Below are 20,060 nucleotides of genomic sequence, written 5' to 3'. Positions count from 1 at the left end.
GTCATTATGAGGAAACACAACAAGAATACATCGCAGCCTCCCAAAACATACATTCTCCATCCGTAACAAGCTATCATCGGGATTGTCATTGCCAGAAATTATCATTTTAGTTCTGTTGGCCCACCCTGACATTAAAACAAATTTTAGAACCTTCATCATATGGGTTGTCAAAAAGGGTTATTCTTATACCAAATATAGCCACATATGTCACAACCTTCGTTAATAAACATATTGGCAGCAATTGCGTAACATCTTCTTTCATTCGGTCGAACCCAGAATCGGCCATCCACACAGATGTCATGTCCACCACCGCACGAATCAGTCCCAAAACAGTCAAATAAGAAATTCGTACAAATATCGCATTCGGTGTGGGGACCAGACCTTGAACATTGTGAAAAGCCCTAGCACACGTACCCATCATAACATTTTTTGGGAGACAAGATAGAAATTGAAACATGTAAATTCTCTTTGTTATATTTTATTATTTAGTTTGAGTCGATACAGGTTTGATTGATTATTATGAATTTTAATCCACAATTTGTCATACAAAACGTCAGGCGTTTGTTGTTCGTATTCAGAAAAAAATAGCTTTTCAAAGAACCCTATCTTATTTTAATGTACTCAGAAATCGGGAAGCAAAGAACTTTCCTGCAGGAACGCATTTTCATTTTTAAAACAAAGAAAAAACATAGAATCAAATTTCAATGTATTTTAGATGTTACATTTCAAAAGACAGTCTTCTTCACTCGATTTATAATGGGTTTCAAAATAAAAGCAAATTAACTTTTTAGACGAATAGTTCCAGAACAAAGCCATATAAGAAACAGTGATATTGGGAATAAAGCAATTACTTCTATTCCCAAAATGTCCCCGAAATTTTCCGGATTTAAAACCATCGGAGCAGAAATTTGGGAAGAGGAGATTTAAATGATGCGTCAAAATGGCGCCTTCTTACCCAAATAACGATGACGACATTCTGAATGTGTTGAATTCGTAAATAGCAGAACCAGGAAGCGTACATACGTTCTAAACGGTGATGTAATTCAGATGTCAAAATCACCTCTAACATTCCGACAGATGGACAATCAATATATTGTGACCATTTGGCAGGATTTATTCTAGATTATACGAATTAGGAATTTGCATATTATCTTGTACGGGTATTATGAAAGGGACCATACAAAAAGTTATCTGATTCACAATATACAAGTATATAAAACTACATATTTACAAGAATATTTTCTACGTCCAACCACATTTTTTTTTAACTTTTGTGAACACTTTTGGATTTAAGATTTCAAAAAAAAAAAACAAGAAAAAACAAGAAATGGTAAGAATAAGTAGTCCGCCTCTTCTCGTTCCAGCGGTGAGAAAAGACCCCAAACAAGATAAATATGATCCTGTCTATTCGGAATCCAAATTGGTCGCATCAGTTACATCTTCAATCATAATACCAATTTTCAGTTCCGTTTGCACAATAGATCTGAATATCAGGAGATATATATTTGTACACGTAGTGAGAACGGAAGCCTTTCAAGTGTTCAGCTTCGGGAAATTGGATATAGCAACCTTCTGCAACCTAAAGTGTCTAATATACTTTTTTATAATTTATTTTAAAATACATAACTAAAATTCAAAAGTTGTTTTTATTTCACTTACATTAATAGAATGTGATTTTATATAATTAAATTGAAGCAAAAACATGAAATTATACCTATTAAATGTATGGGTACATTCTTACAGGTTCTCTTTTTTTACATAAATTCTATATTTAAGTTATAACTCACATTATACTATGAATGTGTGTTAAACACGGTCGATATCTAAATATCCTTTACGATGTTAAGACCAAGATGACGCCAATGGATTCAGAAGGACTCTGGAAACCCAGTTGGAATATGTTTAAATGATCTCCAGAAAGCCCACGTTCACATTTCTGGTATAGTTTTATACTATAAAATCATTCTCATTTCGTATCAAGTTTTGTATGATAAAAAATGTGGTAAAAATTACGGTCTAAGAATATTTGTCTCACTTTAGGATTTTGTTTAATCTTGCCGACTTACAGCGGGATTCCCCGCGCGCGCTGCACGAGCGGGAGACAAATTATGTATCGTAAGCTACCATAATATCCAGCCTGATGCTCCTCATTATACTAAGTAGTATCTATTAAATATTGTTCAATGACTACGTCTAATTTGTACAATCTGATGAGATTTTAGGGAAATGCACCAAGTTAAATGATCAATTTAAAACAGAAAAAATAAAAGACCTGTATCAAGTTCTTTATGTTTTTATTTAATGCATACATTTTCAGATAAAACATTAAAGAATGTTTTCAGGACTTTATTTCAATAAACATTAAATACACGTAAAAAAGCAATGGGTATCTTTTATTCAATATTTTGTTGTGATGGCCTGGTAGTTAAACTTATGTCCTTTGAATTCATGAGTTCGAGAATCAACAGAGTTGTTTTTCTCCGGGTACTTAGGGTTTTCCCCCATTAGAGGCATGGCAGAATGGGGGTGAATAGGAACAGTTATTTTACCAGGATTTGATAACGATATGCGGTATGTATATGGACAAGATAACGGGATGGGGGGTATTTATATGGACAAAATAACAGGATTGGATATTTATAGGAACAAAATAACAGGATAGGATATTCATAGGGACAAAATAACAGGATGGGATATTTATAGGGACGAAATAACGGGATGGGATATTTATAGGGACAAAATAACAGAATGGGATATTCATAGGGACAAAATAACAGGATAGGATATTCATAGGGACGAAATAACAGGATGGGATATTTATAGGGACGAAATAACGGGATGGGATATTTATAGGGACAAAATAACAGAATGGGATATCTATAGAGACGAAATAACAGGATGGGTTATTTATAATGTTTTTACAATGTGTTTCAATACTCATAGAATTGATGATACTTATAATTTGAAATTATACAAAATAACGGGATGAGGTATTAATAGGGACAAAATCACAGGATAGGATATTCATAGGGAAAAAATAACGGGATGCGGTATTTATAGGGACAAAATAACAGGATAGGATATTCAGAGGGACAAAATAACAGGATGGGGTATCTATAGGGACACAATAACGGGATAGGGTATTTATAGGAACAAATTAAAGGGATGCGGTATTTATAGGGACAAAATAACGGGATGCGGTATTTATAGTGACAAAATAGCGGCATGGGATATCCATAAGGAAAAAATAACGGGATTGTGTATTTATACAGACAAATTAACGGGATGGGATATTCATAGGGAAAAAATAGCGAGATGGGGTATTTATAGGGAAAAAATAACGGGATAGGGTATTTATAGGGACAAATTAACGGCATGGGATATTCATTGGGAAAAAATAACGGGATGGGGTATTTATAGGGACAAAATAACGGGATGGGGTATTTATAGGGAAAAAATAACGGGATGGGGTATTTATAGGGACAAAATAACGGGAAAGGGTATTTATAGGAACAAATTAAAGGGATGCGGTATTTATAGGGACAAAATAACGGGATGCGGTATTTATAGTGACAAAATAGCGGCATGGGATATCCATAAGGAAAAAATAACGGGATTGTGTATTTATACAGACAAATTAACGGGATGGGATATTCATAGGGAAAAAATAGCGAGATGGGGTATTTATAGGGAAAAAATAACGGGATAGGGTATTTATAGGGACAAATTAACGGCATGGGATATTCATAGGGAAAAAATAACGGGATGGGGTATTTATAGGGACAAAATAACGGGATGGGGTATTTATAGGGAAAAAATAACGGGATGGGGTATTTATAGGGACAAAATAACGGGATGGGATATTCATAGGGAAAAAATAACGGGATAGGGTATTTATAGGTTAAAAATAACGGGATGAGATATTTATAGGGACGAAATAACGGGATGCGGTATTTATAGGGACAAATTAACAGGATGCGGTATAGGAACAAAATAACGGTATGTTTTTTTTAGGGATAGCATTTTTAGCTGTGGCGTTTGATAAAACTGGCTATTTTTTTATTCTATACATAGGTTCATTCTTTCATGATATCTGCCATGAACGACGGTTATCATGTATTTTTCCTCCTTTCTTCGGAAAAGTACTAATATCAATTAAAAGGAATATAAGTTATTATGATATAAAACTTTGCATATGTAAATTTATTTCCTAAGCTTTGGGTAACAATATGATTTTTCCTTCTTGATATATGTACATAATAATAAGAAACTGAGATTTTTGCTCCGACAAATAGTTTGGTTTAGCGGTAAATGACATAGCAAATATTGTCTAAGAACAAATTTGGTCCAATTTTCCAATACTACGAAATTGAAATTCTCACCAACTTACATTGCATGCTACGAAATACAATCATAAGACGATGATCGTTAAATCTCTTACATTAAATCATTACATTTAATTTAAAATTTACAATACTCATTGAATTGATGATACTCAGAGAATAAATTGGATAAATGGAATTATTAATCAAAATTTTATGTTTATAAATATATAGATAGAATATGTCAAGTTGACAAGTCTGACGGACGGCGCGTACGATTTGATATTAAATAGCTGAAGACATATTCGGTAGCTATAGAGTGAACCGTTAGAATTAGATAACTAGTTGAATTAGGTGTGCCCGGGCCGCTACCTCCGATATTTTTCTCTCTATCTGGAACATAAAAGTTTCGGCGAATACTCAGGTAGACGATAAGTGCAATTAGAAAGACGGAAGATAAATCCTATCAAACGTCTACAGCCAAAATTAGGCTGTTATTCTGTCGGCTCTATAGGCCTATAGTGGTAAATATTACCTATATGTTACAGGGACTAACGTTCTCAAACAAATTCCAATTTGACAGAATTTAATTAGAAAGCTTTTCATAACCAATCAGAAGTATTAATTGACGAGCGTTCGCTAATCCTAATATGGTGTTAACATGGATTGAGCCGTCACACCTGTCTGAATAGCACACCTGAAGTCTATTTCGCACCTGTGCGATGGGTCAATATTGGTTGGACCTAGACACCCCGGGGGTCGGGGAAGGTAGACGTACACCCTATTCCGCACCAGACGGGTTAATTTCTTTAGTATGGTACACGTGTTTAGGAGATATATGTCTGGACGATCGGAACAAGTCGGGATCCTTAGGCCCTCGAGCCTCAGACCAAGTGATTGGGGATTATGGTCGTGTGTCATTCTGATCCTTAAATCTTGACACAATGCAATTTAGGTGTTAAAACAAATGGTTTTCTAATCCAGACGGTTTTCCGGTAAACCTCAAACAAGATATTAATTTTCTGATAATATATGTTATTACATAGAGGTTCACTACATGGACGGAATATCATTTTTGTTTTTAAAAACCTCGCACATAAATAATAAAGACAAATAATGTTGATAAACCATGCATCGATTACGTTAATTATGATTATATTTTGTGTATGTTTTGCACACCACGACAATACTGATGAAGTATAGAAATATGTACGCGCCTCAAATATCTCTGTACAAAGTTCGCTTCATAGGGCACTGACCATTAAATTTCATCGGTACAAAAATATTACCGCTTCAAAATTATCTTTTAATTTGATAGATTATATCCTTGGTATATTTTATGATGTGTTAATTGACTTGTTAATTGTTACATTACGATCATTAAATAATACACGATTCAGAAAAAAGGACGAAGGGTTATATTGAATATCAAATTAATCAGACTATATTCTGTTTCTGTTTTGTCAGCTGAGAGATGCGGAAAATGTGTTATTTACGATCTGGGTAACACAAAGTGAATATCAACATCGAGATAGTGTCGTTATAAAAAGGCTGCGAAGTCAATCTTTATCTAAACAGATAAGCTCCTACATGTTACACATTGTTAGCGTTGTCTCTGATTGAAAAACCACAGAATATATGTGGTGATATGTCACAGAAATATTTCACATATTGATACGACATGTGAATTCCTTCACGTTCCAACAATTAGTCTTACGGCGAGAGGTGCTGTGAATTATCAAACGGAACCGCTATACTTATCAACTTCAACATGTGTAACTCACTGTGAAGTCACTCACAGAAAGAACACAACTTCGGCGAAAATATTGTTGTATTGTTGTTGATTTATGAAAGCACTAAATGATATGGTAGATACTTAAATAAAACAGAAACAGAAAATACTTCATATTCGAGAATATTTTAACTGTTTCACCAACTTCGTAAATATGCTGGAACTGGTTCGTAGGCAGTTGAGCGAGGCTCAAATGATTACATTTGTATATCAATCATTTGTATATTTTAAATACATGTACAGTTGTATATCAATCATCTGTATATTTTAAATACATGTACAGTTGTATATCAATCATCTGTATATTTTAAATACATGTACATTATTATTAAATGCAAAACAGGAAGTACTAAAAGTTAATTTCATATTGTAATTTCTTGTAAAGTTTGGGCAAAAATTTATGATATTCTCGACACGTAAACGATAAATTGTAATGATAAACAAATTCTACTGTTGTTTATTTATTATTGATTTTACCAATAAAAAGCCTATTTTCCAATTTATCAAAATAAAAGATTGTTATAAATATATGAATGTACAAATAAAATTATCGAGTCTTTAAATTGATACCTTAGGATGTTTTGGTATATCAAAATGTATTTTATAAATGTTTGAGTAATTTTTGTAATTGTCTTAAAAATAAAACCAGACTTGTTCTAATGTTTGCCAATTGTCTGACGATACGCAGACGTTAAGATACATTATATGTATGGATGTTTCTGAATTAAAGCCATTTTTTTTATAGAAAATGTCAAAAATTACAGACACATATATAAAATCCATAATGATGATAGTGGAAACAATGCAGAATTTAAACTGCTCATTTTTTATGCAAAAGAAATAGCATCTCCCAATAATGGTTTCAATTCAATTTCCTGGAGTAGAGTCCATATCTACTAAGGCTGTTTTTGACACAATAGAAGAACTCTTTATTAAATAATATAAAACTACTTCAGCTACAGCTTTTTTAATCATGATTATATGTACATACGTTCTAGGATCGTAGAAAGTTATTCCACTTAATCCGTCGTACGATCTTTGTGAAATTCTTTGTATGAACTTTAACAAATGAAAAGAAAAGCGTGAAATCTTATCAGTATTTGCCAATCAAATACAAAAGTCTGATTATGTTTAAGATCATGCAGACATTCAAACTATAAGTACACTGTTACAAAAACAATTCCGTCGTCCCGACCGCATACGATAATTCGGCCCTTAAGCCTAAATATTGTTCTTAAAACCAAAGTTCAACATCGCTCCTGAAGCCTGCGGGCCGAAAGACCGACAAATCACGGTTTCAGCTAGCGCTAAAGTTTTGACAGAAACAGTTTATGGTAATTAGCGAAACCGCGAAAGGCACCGTATAGTGGGAAACAAGGCATCGATTTGTCGGGAATAGTGAAAACTATGGCCCGAGGTTCTTCATATGCAAATGAGCGCGTGGCAAACGATAAATATCTGGAAGCTTAGTGGCTGATCCTCAGAATGGGCAGTCATATAAATTTCAGAAACATGTGCTACCGTGACGTCAGTTTAAGCATGCCCAAACGAAACCAACATTGACTTGATATCTTGTATATATTTGTGATGGACGTCTGAGACATTACATTTTAAGCTTCGGATAAACAGTTTCACGGGTAAAAGCTACTTGCATTTCGTTCGATGAGGACACAGTGTATTACAGTCCACAACGCTAAACAGAAATAAGATAGCAATATTTATCGACATACAAGGCCATGTATCGGGCAGCTCTCTGGACATAGTATACTATACTGGAACATATATATGCGATATATCAGCATTCATGAATGGACGAAATGTGTTAAAACTAAAACATTGACGTAGTAATTGTTTACATCTTTAGTGAACAAGGTTTTTATACTTTGATCATCAAGACTTTGACAGAAGAAACACAGCTGAGAGAACGACTGTTTGGATGTCTATAGTAAACCTTCACAGATCTATGTTGGCTGGATTTCAGTTTAACTCTTGTAAACGTTGGTGTTTTGTTGCGATTAATGCAAGAAAAGTTGTATTTATTTAAAAAGAAAATATTCTCTACAATTCACACGTGTTGGATAAATGGACACTCTACATGAATCGATTTCGCTAGAAGACTTCGTGATAGCATCCACATCTCAGGCAAATTCAGGAATGACAATGCACCACTTGGACAGCCTCCCCGGTGTCCCCTCCGAGGGGGGTCTCACCTCTCCCTCAGCACACGTGGGCATTGTCGATAGTCTTTCCCCAAGTTCTACTGACACATCTATAGAAAAACTACACACAGGTATGCGATCAGTATGATTTCAGTATATATTCAGCGTGAAAGAAGTAAAGATTCCGTATGGAATTAGCACATATTCATTATGAAATCCAAGTGTATTGGATATGAGTATTAGTTACAATTATCTACTTTCATGTCATTTTAATTTTAACCTAGTTTCTGCACATTATGAAGTCTATGTCAACTGAATTAAGACATTGATATTTTTGATGTTTTTAGGGTACGTTAAGAAAAAGTTTGTATACTATTCAGTTAAATAGTTTTATGAAATCACTGTGTTTCATAATATCAGCGTTATTTTAATATAAGTTAAACATTTTTTGAATATCAATTATATTATGAGTATAAACAGACGTTATTGTATATATCCCAAAATCGCAAATTCATGCTACTACTAGTTTGTATTACAAACTTGTCATATGTATAAAGTTGTAAAATTTGTTAGTGGCATTAGGTGCGAATTTCAGACTAGGAAATGCTTCCTTTACAATGATAAACCAGCAATTAAAATATATGATGTTAAAGTATATATATAAATATAAGGAATTTTATGCTAGATTAATATAGAGATATTGTCATAATTTTGTAGGGACATCTCATATTTGTTCAAATGCGACAATAATTTCTCAAATTTTATTGTGTTTTTTTGAAATGTCATTATGCCATATATGGTTGAAAATATGTAAACGGTGTCCTGGGATAGAATAATTTTACACAAAATTCATACACATAAAATTGTAACACAATGGTTTTAAGAGCTTATGTCAACTATTTTATAGACATTAGTTAAAAACACACTCGTGTTACAAACTAAAATGCAGTCCAGAGGTAAATATTTAGCAACATATTACGATATAGTTTGAAATCTAGACTAAAGAAGGTGATAGTTGTAGTGTAACGTAATGCTGTTAGATCATGGATTATTCTATAACTGACAATATCAATTTGGTGTCTGTATGTTTAAAGTGAACTTAAGGTCTCCTTATATTGACAAGAATTTCTTAAGAAGACTATAAGGACCATAGCCGTCAAACCAAGTATGTCCAAAATGATATGATCTCCTTTTCTCGTGTCACATCTAACTTGGCGAGACTCTTAAACATACTAGAATATATACTTTTTTCATGAGGTTCATATTTAAACTGAAAAAATCCCAGGACTTGTATTTAATTTGTCCGGTAGATCCCATAAAGTTGTTTATGGATTTTACATATTATCGTCTATCACTATTATGTAAGTCTATACCCTTTGTTTGAGGGGTACGGGTGCCTTTGTTTATTGGAATATCTGAAAAACTAGACTTAAAGTCGAGTTTAGTAGCTGTAATAGAACACCAGTATTTAACTAAAGCGGAAATACAGGTAGCAACATTGGCAGACGTGGTAAATAATACAATCTACTTGAAAGGAAGCGAATGACAGAAGTAGAGGCAGCGAAAGATGAACAAGAATACGCGTGTGAGGTGAATTTATTTTGTAAAATAGATTTGGAAATTGACACTCCGACTTTGAGATGGACATGTGGATATAACGGTCAGGGTGACAGTCGGAAGGCGAAGCGGTCGTTACCCCGCGTGGTTGGGAAATCTTTCTGACAGTTCACCAGTTATATACTACAAAACGTTACAACAGCAGTAAACACTCGAGTTACTGCGTTTTAGACAATAATCCAAACCTTTTGTAAAATCACTTGTTAGATTTGTCCATGTGAGAAAAAACTGATTTGACAGATCCCCCACATTATCGCTGCTTCAATTTCCCTGCAGTTTTGATATCATGCTAGGTTTTCGGTGAAAGGGGAGGTACGGCTTGCCCAGGGGGTTATCTCGTAGGCTGTATATCTCTAACTCATGTACTTATATACACGTAGGATTTCAAGTGGGGTATAGGGCTCGTTGTAGTGTACTAAGCGAATTTTATTCTGCGACAATGTAGAGTAAAGAGGGACCCGACCGTCAAAACATTCCGGTGTAACGCTCCAGCTACGGCGCCGACTACCAATCCTCAACGCGACGTCAAGTGTCTCAATAGGCACTGAAGGAAAGGGTACATAATTAAGTAAAAATGTCCATGTATATATCAAACAGAAAATAACGCGAAAACATTTTAACCTGAGTGAAATTAGACTGAAATTTCTAGTAAATTAGTTAAAATTGTAGCTAGTTACAGCGGAAGTAAATTGTTTAAAATTCATCGATTTGACACAGGTTTTCTTCGTTTATTGCGACATTCTCACTTTCCCAATGTACAAGTGAATTATTGACAATAAAATCGTTTGATCTAAGGTACACTTAATATAAAAAAAATCCTTTTTTTAAATTCCCATGTAAAACAACATCCGTAATCAATTTTCATGGCGTTGTTAATTTCAGAAACGAACATTCTCCGCGATTACAACAATTCTTCGCCTTAATTGTCGCCATTACTAAAAACGAAATGAGTATCGCTCGGCAATTTAGCCAACCTGATGGTGTGCGTTTCTTGTCCGTGATGCGAACGATGTTACATGCACTCCAGTGTGATGAAAGATGACGGGGTATCGACCAGAGAAATCGACATCGTTGATGTTAATTTCACGGCATTTACGCACGAATCAATATATTAGTGATCTACTTACGATGGTCTTGGCGCTGTGTACTTTATGAGTTAAGTTTAGAAAATATTAGTGATTGCTTGTTGTATCTCGCTCAGATAGCCGTTATTAAGTTAAGGTACACGGAAATTATCCTCGTTATTACGAACATAGACAAATGAACATGGAAAAATAAAATCCAATTATTTCTGGTTATGTAATGTAAAAACACTAGAAAGAATTCTAAATTAATTGTATTTTCTTTTAATAACGAGCAGAAATTGCATGTCGGAGTGCAAACCCATCAAATTCGTTTGTCAAATGAAGAGAATTGATGAGTTCTTGCATAACTATGATTATACGCTGTTTTAGATGTACGTCTATTGTTCCAATGCAACATCTACATAAATGCTTACAGGTTTTGGTTTTTATTTAAACCATATGCTTCAACATACCTCAGCCACCTGCATAGAAGAGAGTCAGTTGGGTTCAACGCCTAAACGTGACTTCAATCTATATTGTATACTTGAAATCTAAGTCTAATTTTGATTTCTCTCCGATATAAAATTCTTATCGAAAGTTCTCAAGTATGTTGAAACAATTTACGTCCCAAATCCAGAAAAAATCGTTTGATTATTCAATGTCTCAGACCGAACTTGAAAAACGCACGCCCAGAACAAATAATAATATTCAACACGAAAGATAAACAATTCATACTTTCCAAAATCTTGATTAAATCCATAAACTTGAATTATTGCGTAATCTTGTACGGACTTCGGCCAGAATGTGTCAGAATATCACTAAATTATCTACACTTGCACCGAAATCTCAGTATGAAAATTAAAATCTTGTACTGGGTATTTTAAAACAAATACATTCTGTACGTAATGCTTCGTTTGAAGTTTCACCAAATCGACCACACAACCGAAGTTTTACGATTTCACACCAATTTGAAAACTAACAAGTATTCTATATTGGAACGCCCGCCAATGTGTAGAATAAACATTCAGCGACATAAATATTCAGCACACTCGAGATTTTGGTAGGATTATCTGGAATTAATGATATTTTGTAACAGGTATGCAAATATACCATGTAGGCATTTTCAATTAAATTTTCGCGATTGGTCAAAATAAAATTATTGTCTTCAAAACGTGTTCACTAACTGATGAATTACAAAACGCGTCGGCTGCAAAATTTTTCAAAGTAATAAACTTCCTTAGAAACTCTCCAAATATATTTCTCCCTTTTGTTTTGTTAGTTGATCTAAAAATAATAAGGTAAACCGTTTTCTATTTCTACAAAGAGAACAGTTTGGTATGAGCGATCACTTTGATATTAATATCATACTCTTTTTATCTTTTCAGATTCCAGTGAAAATTCAAAAACAAAATCTGAAGACAGCGGTACAGAAGAAGATAAGAAGAAGAAGAGACAACGCCGACAACGAACACACTTCACCAGCCAACAACTTCAGGAGTTGGAAGCGACGTTCGCCAGAAATCGGTATCCAGACATGGCGACACGGGAGGAAATATCAGCATGGACAAATCTCACGGAGGCTAGAGTTAGGGTAAGTTTTCACGTTCAAAATAAAAATCTAAATTAAGTTAGCATAAACATATTTTTTTCGCTCTTCTATGTTTCATATACATTAAATATTCTACACAATGACATGATCCAAAACTAGTGATGAGTTTTAACGAACACGCTAAACAAAAGATGAAAAAATACACAATGGTATGATTTAGTGAACCACAGTCCAATCTATGTTGCTAACTAATGTGAAACTCATTTGGATTTCAAATATATGTCAATATATTAAACGTTTCATTAGATTAATACGAGTTAATATGTAATAACAAGTAATCTGGGGGAAACTTCAATAACATTTATTCATACTTAATTTTATCGAGATAAAAGAAATCTTTAAAATATTTTAGCTCCTGAACTAAGTACAGGTTTTGCTCCCTGTTTGCCTATCATGATCAGTAGTTCTCGATTTCCCCCTCTTCTGAATCATTGAAGAAACACACAAAAAACTGAATTTATATTGCGTAATATTCCAATCTTTTGATTTTAAGTTTGTAAACAAAGACATTTTACACACCTCAAACACACACATAAACATTAACATTTAATTACAAAATTGTAAAAGAAAATAAAAAAAAATATTACAAAGTTGCAATCTCAGCTATAACCGTTGAATGTAGTGGGAAATGAAGAACACAGTTTGGGAGAAATTCGTAGAAGTTTTCGTGGGCAAATGTAGTTGAAGCGGACGCGCCTAAAATTTACGCACGAGTATGCGCGTGTTCTCGTTTTTAGAAATAATCTTTTATATCCATTTTGACTATAAAAAATGACAAAACCTGGTAAATATGAAATAGGTTGGTAAATGCACGTGGTGTGTCACTTTCCGCCAGAAAAGACTAGAATTCGTGTTATAATATAAATTCATTATCAAAGAATATTTCTGAGTAATTATTTCTCGACACTAATTAGATCAGGCTTCGCGTCCTGTAATTGCGAACTTTATTCATCAAAGAGAGGGCTTAAGGAAGGATTTACAAATTACCGTCGAAGCAGTTGACATCACGTCGTTTTTGGGTATTAATTTCCAAGTTTTGCATTATTTTTTCGGAATGCCGTTTAAACGAAATACAAACTGCCGTAAAAGTGGACATTGCCATACGCTCAATGAGTTCCTGGAGATTCGTGCCGCATGGAAGAATGTTTTGGAATTTTTCTACAACCACGACACAATGTTTAACAAATCCGGCCGGATCAAAAATTAATTACATCAAAGATTTCTTCCTATAAGACATTCTAATTATATAAGAGGGAGTGTAATTTCTAGCGCAACATTAAATTGTAAACCGTTGACTAGGTCTAGCAGCAAATAAAAAGGATCATTTTTCATTATAGGATTATATAATTTATTTATAATTTTAAAAGCTTTTGCGAGAGTCGTTGAGGAAATATTTGTCTACCTCTAATATATATATACCGGTAAAAATAAATCAATTTCAGGAAAGTGGTTCATGGATTTTTATAGGATGATAAAATATATCTATATGATACATATAATTATTTTTTACATTTAAACATATAAGACATAAAATCATAACCACGGTTCCCAGGACATGTGTACCCAATTACGCCTGCTTTCACTTCCCTAATTAGCTCGTGCTCTCTCGCCGTACCAAACATTCCTCACCAGCTCCTACCGCTAGCCCCACTAGGAAAGTAAATTTATATAAGCTGGAAATGTACACGAAGAAATGAACATTGACAGGAAGAAATAAACACCCCACAAAGAAAACAATTCAGTAGTGGACAAGAGGTGTGAATAGAGCGTGTTTGTCAATAAATCGGAGGAAATGTTGATTTCCGAACAGCGTCTTTCAGTTATATAAACTACTTCGAAAAAAAACTTAATTTGTATCCAACTGTTATATTTGATCACGGTTTAATAAGACCCACTGTTTCGATATCAACGATAGAGTGAAATGCACACTGTTTTATTTGAAGAAGAAATTGGTAAATTACATGCCTCGTTTTATCATTTAAAACAGGAAAATCACTATAAACTTAGAATTTTTGTTTCAACGTATTCATTTAAAGTTACAGTCACACGTTATTTTGATTTGAAATGAGATCATTTATGAAGCTTTTTAATAATTTACTCGAATACTTGTTTGAAAGATTTCATTTTATAAAAAAAATCAATGAGGTATTTATTTGTATTTGTTTAAGATTATTTGCTCAAGTTATCTCTTAAAACAAAACCACAAAAACATTTATTTTTCAATATTAAATAATTCAATATATATGATCACTAATAAATAAAAGAGAAAAGATAACGCAAATGCACAATAAAATGATATGTTTAAATATATATTTAAAACAAACAATTAACTGTCTGAAACCCTACATTTTCACTTTTTTAATTGATATTCAGAACGATACCTTTATAATTTGGTATATCGCACATGATCCGATAGTGATGGAAACAGTCAACACTTAATTTATTCATTTCTGATAAGAAAGGGAGAAATTTCCTTTGCGCATGCGTCCCATCTCATTTTTGCATGGATACGTTGGTATTAAGGGTTCGTACCCAGAAACTCTGAAATGTCACTTGAAAGGGTAAATTGCAGCCACAGGACAAATAATAATACGCCTTCGGGTCCGATCTTAACAAGTAAAAATAAATTTTCAAATAAGTATTTTGTACTTTAGTAAGTACTGTTACGAAAGCTGACAGGAAAAATTTACTATATATGAACTATTAGATTTACCAGCTTCTTATCTAAATAACATTTTGAAAGAAACATATGAAGAATTTATAAGCAATTACTAAATTTTTGCAAAATATCATTGACAATTAATTATTAATACCATGTTTTTAACAAATAATAATAATAAAATATTTCAAATTTTCAATAAAGAATATAGAGTTTTCTAAGCATTTAGCATACATAAAATCATCAAACAATGAATAAATATAATGTGAATATTAATCAGGTGAAACCGAATGGAATTACCAAACGTGTTTAAAGTAGAAATTCCCACAACTCTCTAGAGAAAGAAAACCACACTACACAGTATGAAAAGGGTGGAAATGATATCCCTTATTGCTTTAAGAGCTTAAGTCCCTTGATTCCAGCCTCTACTTTGTCATCGCCGTAATTAATAGACCCTTTTCCTCGCCCCTTGTCATCCCATGTCACGTCTAACTGTCCGGCCCCGCCCGGCAATGTAGCGGCAGGATGAGCGTAATGACAGAGAGTGGCTAATGGTGATAGATATGAAGTCACTTGGGATTCCAACTTGATAATTTGCTTGTTACGTGGTCATGTTCCAACACTTCATCCATAACTAGGCACCAAACGTAAAACACTAGGCGATTGTTATTGGGCTTTGAGCATTATAGTGTTTTGTCGATCAGCCCGACACTGGTACCGACTCTGTCAGTCACCAACACAGCATCCCGCATCCGAAACTATTATCCGTGTGTCTTGAATGCGTCAAATATGAAATATAAATCTAATCCTTTCAGTTCTCTACCTGTTAATCATGTTCTACTGCTTTACGGTCTATAAAGATAGTCCTATAGGAAACCAATTTCAAGGAACATTTTCTCCAAGAGAGTTTCATCGTTCCATTTAGTTTTTTTTTGTTCTTTCTTGTTTATTCGTCACAGTTTCATAAAATTCAAAGAAATCAGACGTTAAACAATACATTTATCATCTTTGAGTCCCCAAAGGAAACTTTACCAATAAGTATCGGGTAGAACGATTGTCAATCAAATCATCATGGAAAGCGGCTTTTTCTTTGATTGTTTATATAGCGAGTTTCTTTTTATTATGTCACTTATATGAACTAAGCATCTTATGGTCACATCTCTTAATGTGTAGTGCAGTTTGCCGGTACTCATAATTTTTCTTCCCGAGTCCAATTTTCCTGAACCGCCAGATCCGCATCACAAATTATCTAACATGTCAGGTTAGCTGTTTTCGAGATTTTTCTCGGACCGAGGACGTTTTTGTTTAAAAAAACAGTTTTAGTTTGAGATTTTTCGTTACTTTCTAAAGATCAAATTCAGTGATGCAAACAGATTTTTTTTTATCTAAACCAACTTAGCTAACATTCTACAATCCAAGTAAATTTTTCATACTGATATCACTTTCAGAATGTGTATTACCACCAACGCGATATTAGCCCAGTAGCGAAGTCTCGAACAATAATTTACGATCAAACTTTATTAAATCAATGTTGAAGTAAGCCAAGATTGTAGAAGCGTTATCCAAGCATGTTGTCGTGCTGGTCGAGTTTGAGCAGACGACAGACTGAAGCAGACAAACACACCACTCAGCCTTAGGTTGCATACATCACCCTTGAAAATTAACCCATACAACTATCGTGGACACAATTAAAAACCATGGCCGTGTTTCTCGGTGTTGTACGAGAGGAGATTCAACTCATTAAGTGTTTCCATAATAAAACCACAGTCGCTCATGTTGACTTCGTGTTAGACGTAGAGCGAGATTTATCATCTTGATTTAAATGTATCCAAATAAGTCGCTTATAGTCTTGATTTTGTAATTGAGATGTCGGAAGAATGTTACAAATGATAAAATGATATCACTTTTGTCCATTTTATATCAAACAGGGCAATTTTCTGTCAACAAAATGATTCGAATGTTAACGAACTAATCTCTGGTTTATATGACACGTATATTTGCCATGTTTGGTTATTATTTCACTGATTTATTTATGTTTATTTTACAGGTATGGTTTAAGAACAGAAGAGCAAAATGGAGGAAAAGGGAAAGAAATATGGAATCATTCAAAACAGGATTCGGTTCTCAGTTCACGGGGCTAATGCAATCCCCATTCGATGACACTCTTTATAACGGTTACCCGAACAACTATTGGGCTACAAAAGTACCTAGTCCTCTGGGATCCAAGTCGTTTCCCTGGGGCCTAAACTCAGTCAATCCTCATCTATCTTCCGTTGTCTCCACGCAACCGATGTGTTTTTCATCACCTTCAAGTAGTATTAATAACTCAATGGTGGCCAATGTGCCGAACCTTCCCAGCAACATGACCAACACGGGTGCTCCCTGTCACTATGCCCCTCCGGCCCCTCCCTACATCTACACCCCGAACAGGGATCAGTGCACGAACAGTATCGCTTCTTTAAGACTGAAAGCTAAACATCATTCTTACGGCTACCCACCCGTCAATCCCAGACAGCCCACGCTGTCTGCCTGCCAGTATGCAACAGTTGGAAATGGAGGCGCCGTATGATACCGAATATGACGTAGTATTCCGGAAACCAATATGAAGTGTTTGTCGGTGATGGGTGACGACGAAAAGAGCAGAGAATCTGATTAAACTCAATGAATTTTTCGTCAAACTGAGTAAATGATCTACTGCAAAACTTACTGTTTGCTGCATTGGTTTGCATTTATTTCAATATTATTGTTTTATCTGAGGATCTGGTTTCTCCACAATGCGAATCTTGCCGCGAAGCAGTGCTTTTGCAACAGGCAGCAGAAGGATAGATCTGACAATGTATGACAGTGCGTCGAAAATTACATGAGACGAAGTGGCTTCCCATACAGACAAAACTATGTATGTTTAAACAAACGAAGATATTGGTGCAGAATGAACTCCAAAACTGGACATTATTATCGCCAGGTCACGATGTTCGAGGTTTGAACTTTGACCTATGGTCAGCAAATGTGATCTCCTTATCGACCATCAACATAATCCTGACCATGAACTCAATCAAGGGCGCCACCTATCAGTGATTTGATATTTGTCACGTGATTGACGCTTAGTTGAAGAGCTATATATACATTTGGTATATGACATTTAACGAACTGAATATTACGTCACTTATTTACGTCACATAAGCGTGACGTATATCATGTGAGTAAATGACGTTAATATGATGGCGCTTTCAGGGGTTAATATAAAATGTATTTATATATCTTATATTCTATCCAACAATGAAATGTGGTTTTGCCGTATTTTAGAACAATGATGTTTCCTAAGTCATGTTAATTTGTAGTTAAATAAGTAATTTAGTGATCTAATTGTACGTCATAACTGTTGATTATAAGATTTTCACGAAATTAGATAATAAAAAATATGTTTAAATGTTTAAAACAAATGATTATGTATTTTGATTAAATAGTAAGTATGTTTGAGTATATTTGATTTGTAAAAGAAAAACAGATATTTGGATTTTAAACTCAGCCATTATTAGATGGACTGGAAATTGATTGAATATATTGAAGTTGTGGTTATGTTATAGACTAAATATAAATGAAAGTCATATGAAGTTTTAATATTGATAACAATAACGAAATTTATTATAGTAATTGTAATTGATCAAATCTTCACTCAAAGTGATACATAGTGCTAAAAGAAAGTATTTCTTTGAATCCTACATCGATTTAATTTTCTTGTTATGCAGAGGGACATTAAATATTTGTCTCTCGCTGTTGAAATATGGCATTAATAAAGTTTGATATATTAAATTCTTTTGTTTTTGTTGTATATTATTCATAGATCATGAAGATATGCGTATATTTCATTTGGTTAATAATTACTAATTCTGATAAAGCCTTTAAATATCAGATATATTCTACCATACCGCAGGTACAACATTCATACCTGGTAAATAAAGAAACAATAAATTATGCACACACGTTGTTTTGATAATAGAGTGATGCATTGAAATAACTATGATAAGTTATATGCATTAATAAATATAATTCATGAATGTGTATGTAATTGCTGTAACGGGAGAGCTCTATTTAAGTGCTACTTTCACAGTGTTTTATTTCCGAAAGTGTGAGGAATGTGATTTTATCTAGATATTAAGCAAAACTTTTATTCTTCTTACCTCAGTAAACACAGATCGCAAGAAAACACAAATCATTCTCATCGTCCATTTATGATGGCAGAAATACAAATATTGAACATTAAAGCCTTGCTGAAATATGATTTCCGCTTTAAATGGAATGTTATTGCTTTAGACGAAATATTTTGAAGGGATAACATTAACGATTCTTAGATTTTAGAAACAAAATTGTACCTGGGCATAGGCAAGTTAAGCAAGTCAAATCTATTAAAAGTTATTGAAAGTAAAACAATATTGATGCATGCACTACCTTGATTGGTGCTGAAAGGGCTGTAATCATAGCAGTATAGTCCAGAATATATTTAAGATATATTACCGGAATCCAATGAAATATATCAAATACACACAATGTTAATTAAAGTGCTTCATACACAAAAAAATTCTTATGTTGGGATTTCTCGCAAAATGGCTGAGAGCCAGACATTCTGATCTGAACAATGTTGCTGTTTATTTGTTACGAACAATATACGGCTGAAAATCGACAAAACGACAGAAAATGAAAATTCAAAAAGATAAATAAAATGATAATAATATTATTATCAATGGACACAGTAATTGGAATTATTTATATGTTATTAATAGATATTTTAATAGATGAACGTTAAAAGTAATCAAAATCAGACAACCAAATGTACGTTTATA

The 20,060-nt window shown here is 33.7% G+C and overlaps 1 protein-coding gene across 1 annotated transcript; it reads left to right on the top strand.

Annotated features, from left to right (window-relative positions):
• The first annotated feature begins 7,649 nt into the window (after positions 1 to 7,649).
• LOC138323210 (pituitary homeobox x-like) lies at positions 7,650 to 19,032 on the top strand. The gene is made up of 3 exons (XM_069267627.1): positions 7,650 to 8,404; positions 12,340 to 12,545; positions 17,270 to 19,032. The coding sequence occupies exons 1-3, from the start codon at positions 8,197 to 8,199 to the stop codon at positions 17,789 to 17,791; spliced, it is 936 nt and encodes a 311-aa protein (XP_069123728.1). The 5' UTR covers positions 7,650 to 8,196; the 3' UTR covers positions 17,792 to 19,032.
• The last annotated feature ends 1,028 nt before the right edge of the window (positions 19,033 to 20,060 follow it).

Source organism: Argopecten irradians, chromosome 5 (assembly GCF_041381155.1).
Source record: "Argopecten irradians isolate NY chromosome 5, Ai_NY, whole genome shotgun sequence".
Taxonomy (NCBI): domain Eukaryota; kingdom Metazoa; phylum Mollusca; class Bivalvia; order Pectinida; family Pectinidae; genus Argopecten; species Argopecten irradians.
Note: the sequence above shows the minus strand (reverse complement) of the source record. Positions and strands in the feature narration are given on the sequence as shown.

Bases quoted from the DNA above. Each gene is read 5' to 3' on its own strand.
- LOC138323210 (XM_069267627.1), top strand. From the start codon at position 8,197: ATGGACACTCTACATGAATCGATTTCGCTAGAAGACTTCGTGATAGCA. The intron at 8,405-12,339 runs GTATGCGATCAG...TTATCTTTTCAG, and splicing joins TATAGAAAAACTACACACAG to ATTCCAGTGAAAATTCAAAA. The intron at 12,546-17,269 runs GTAAGTTTTCAC...TTTATTTTACAG, and splicing joins TCACGGAGGCTAGAGTTAGG to GTATGGTTTAAGAACAGAAG.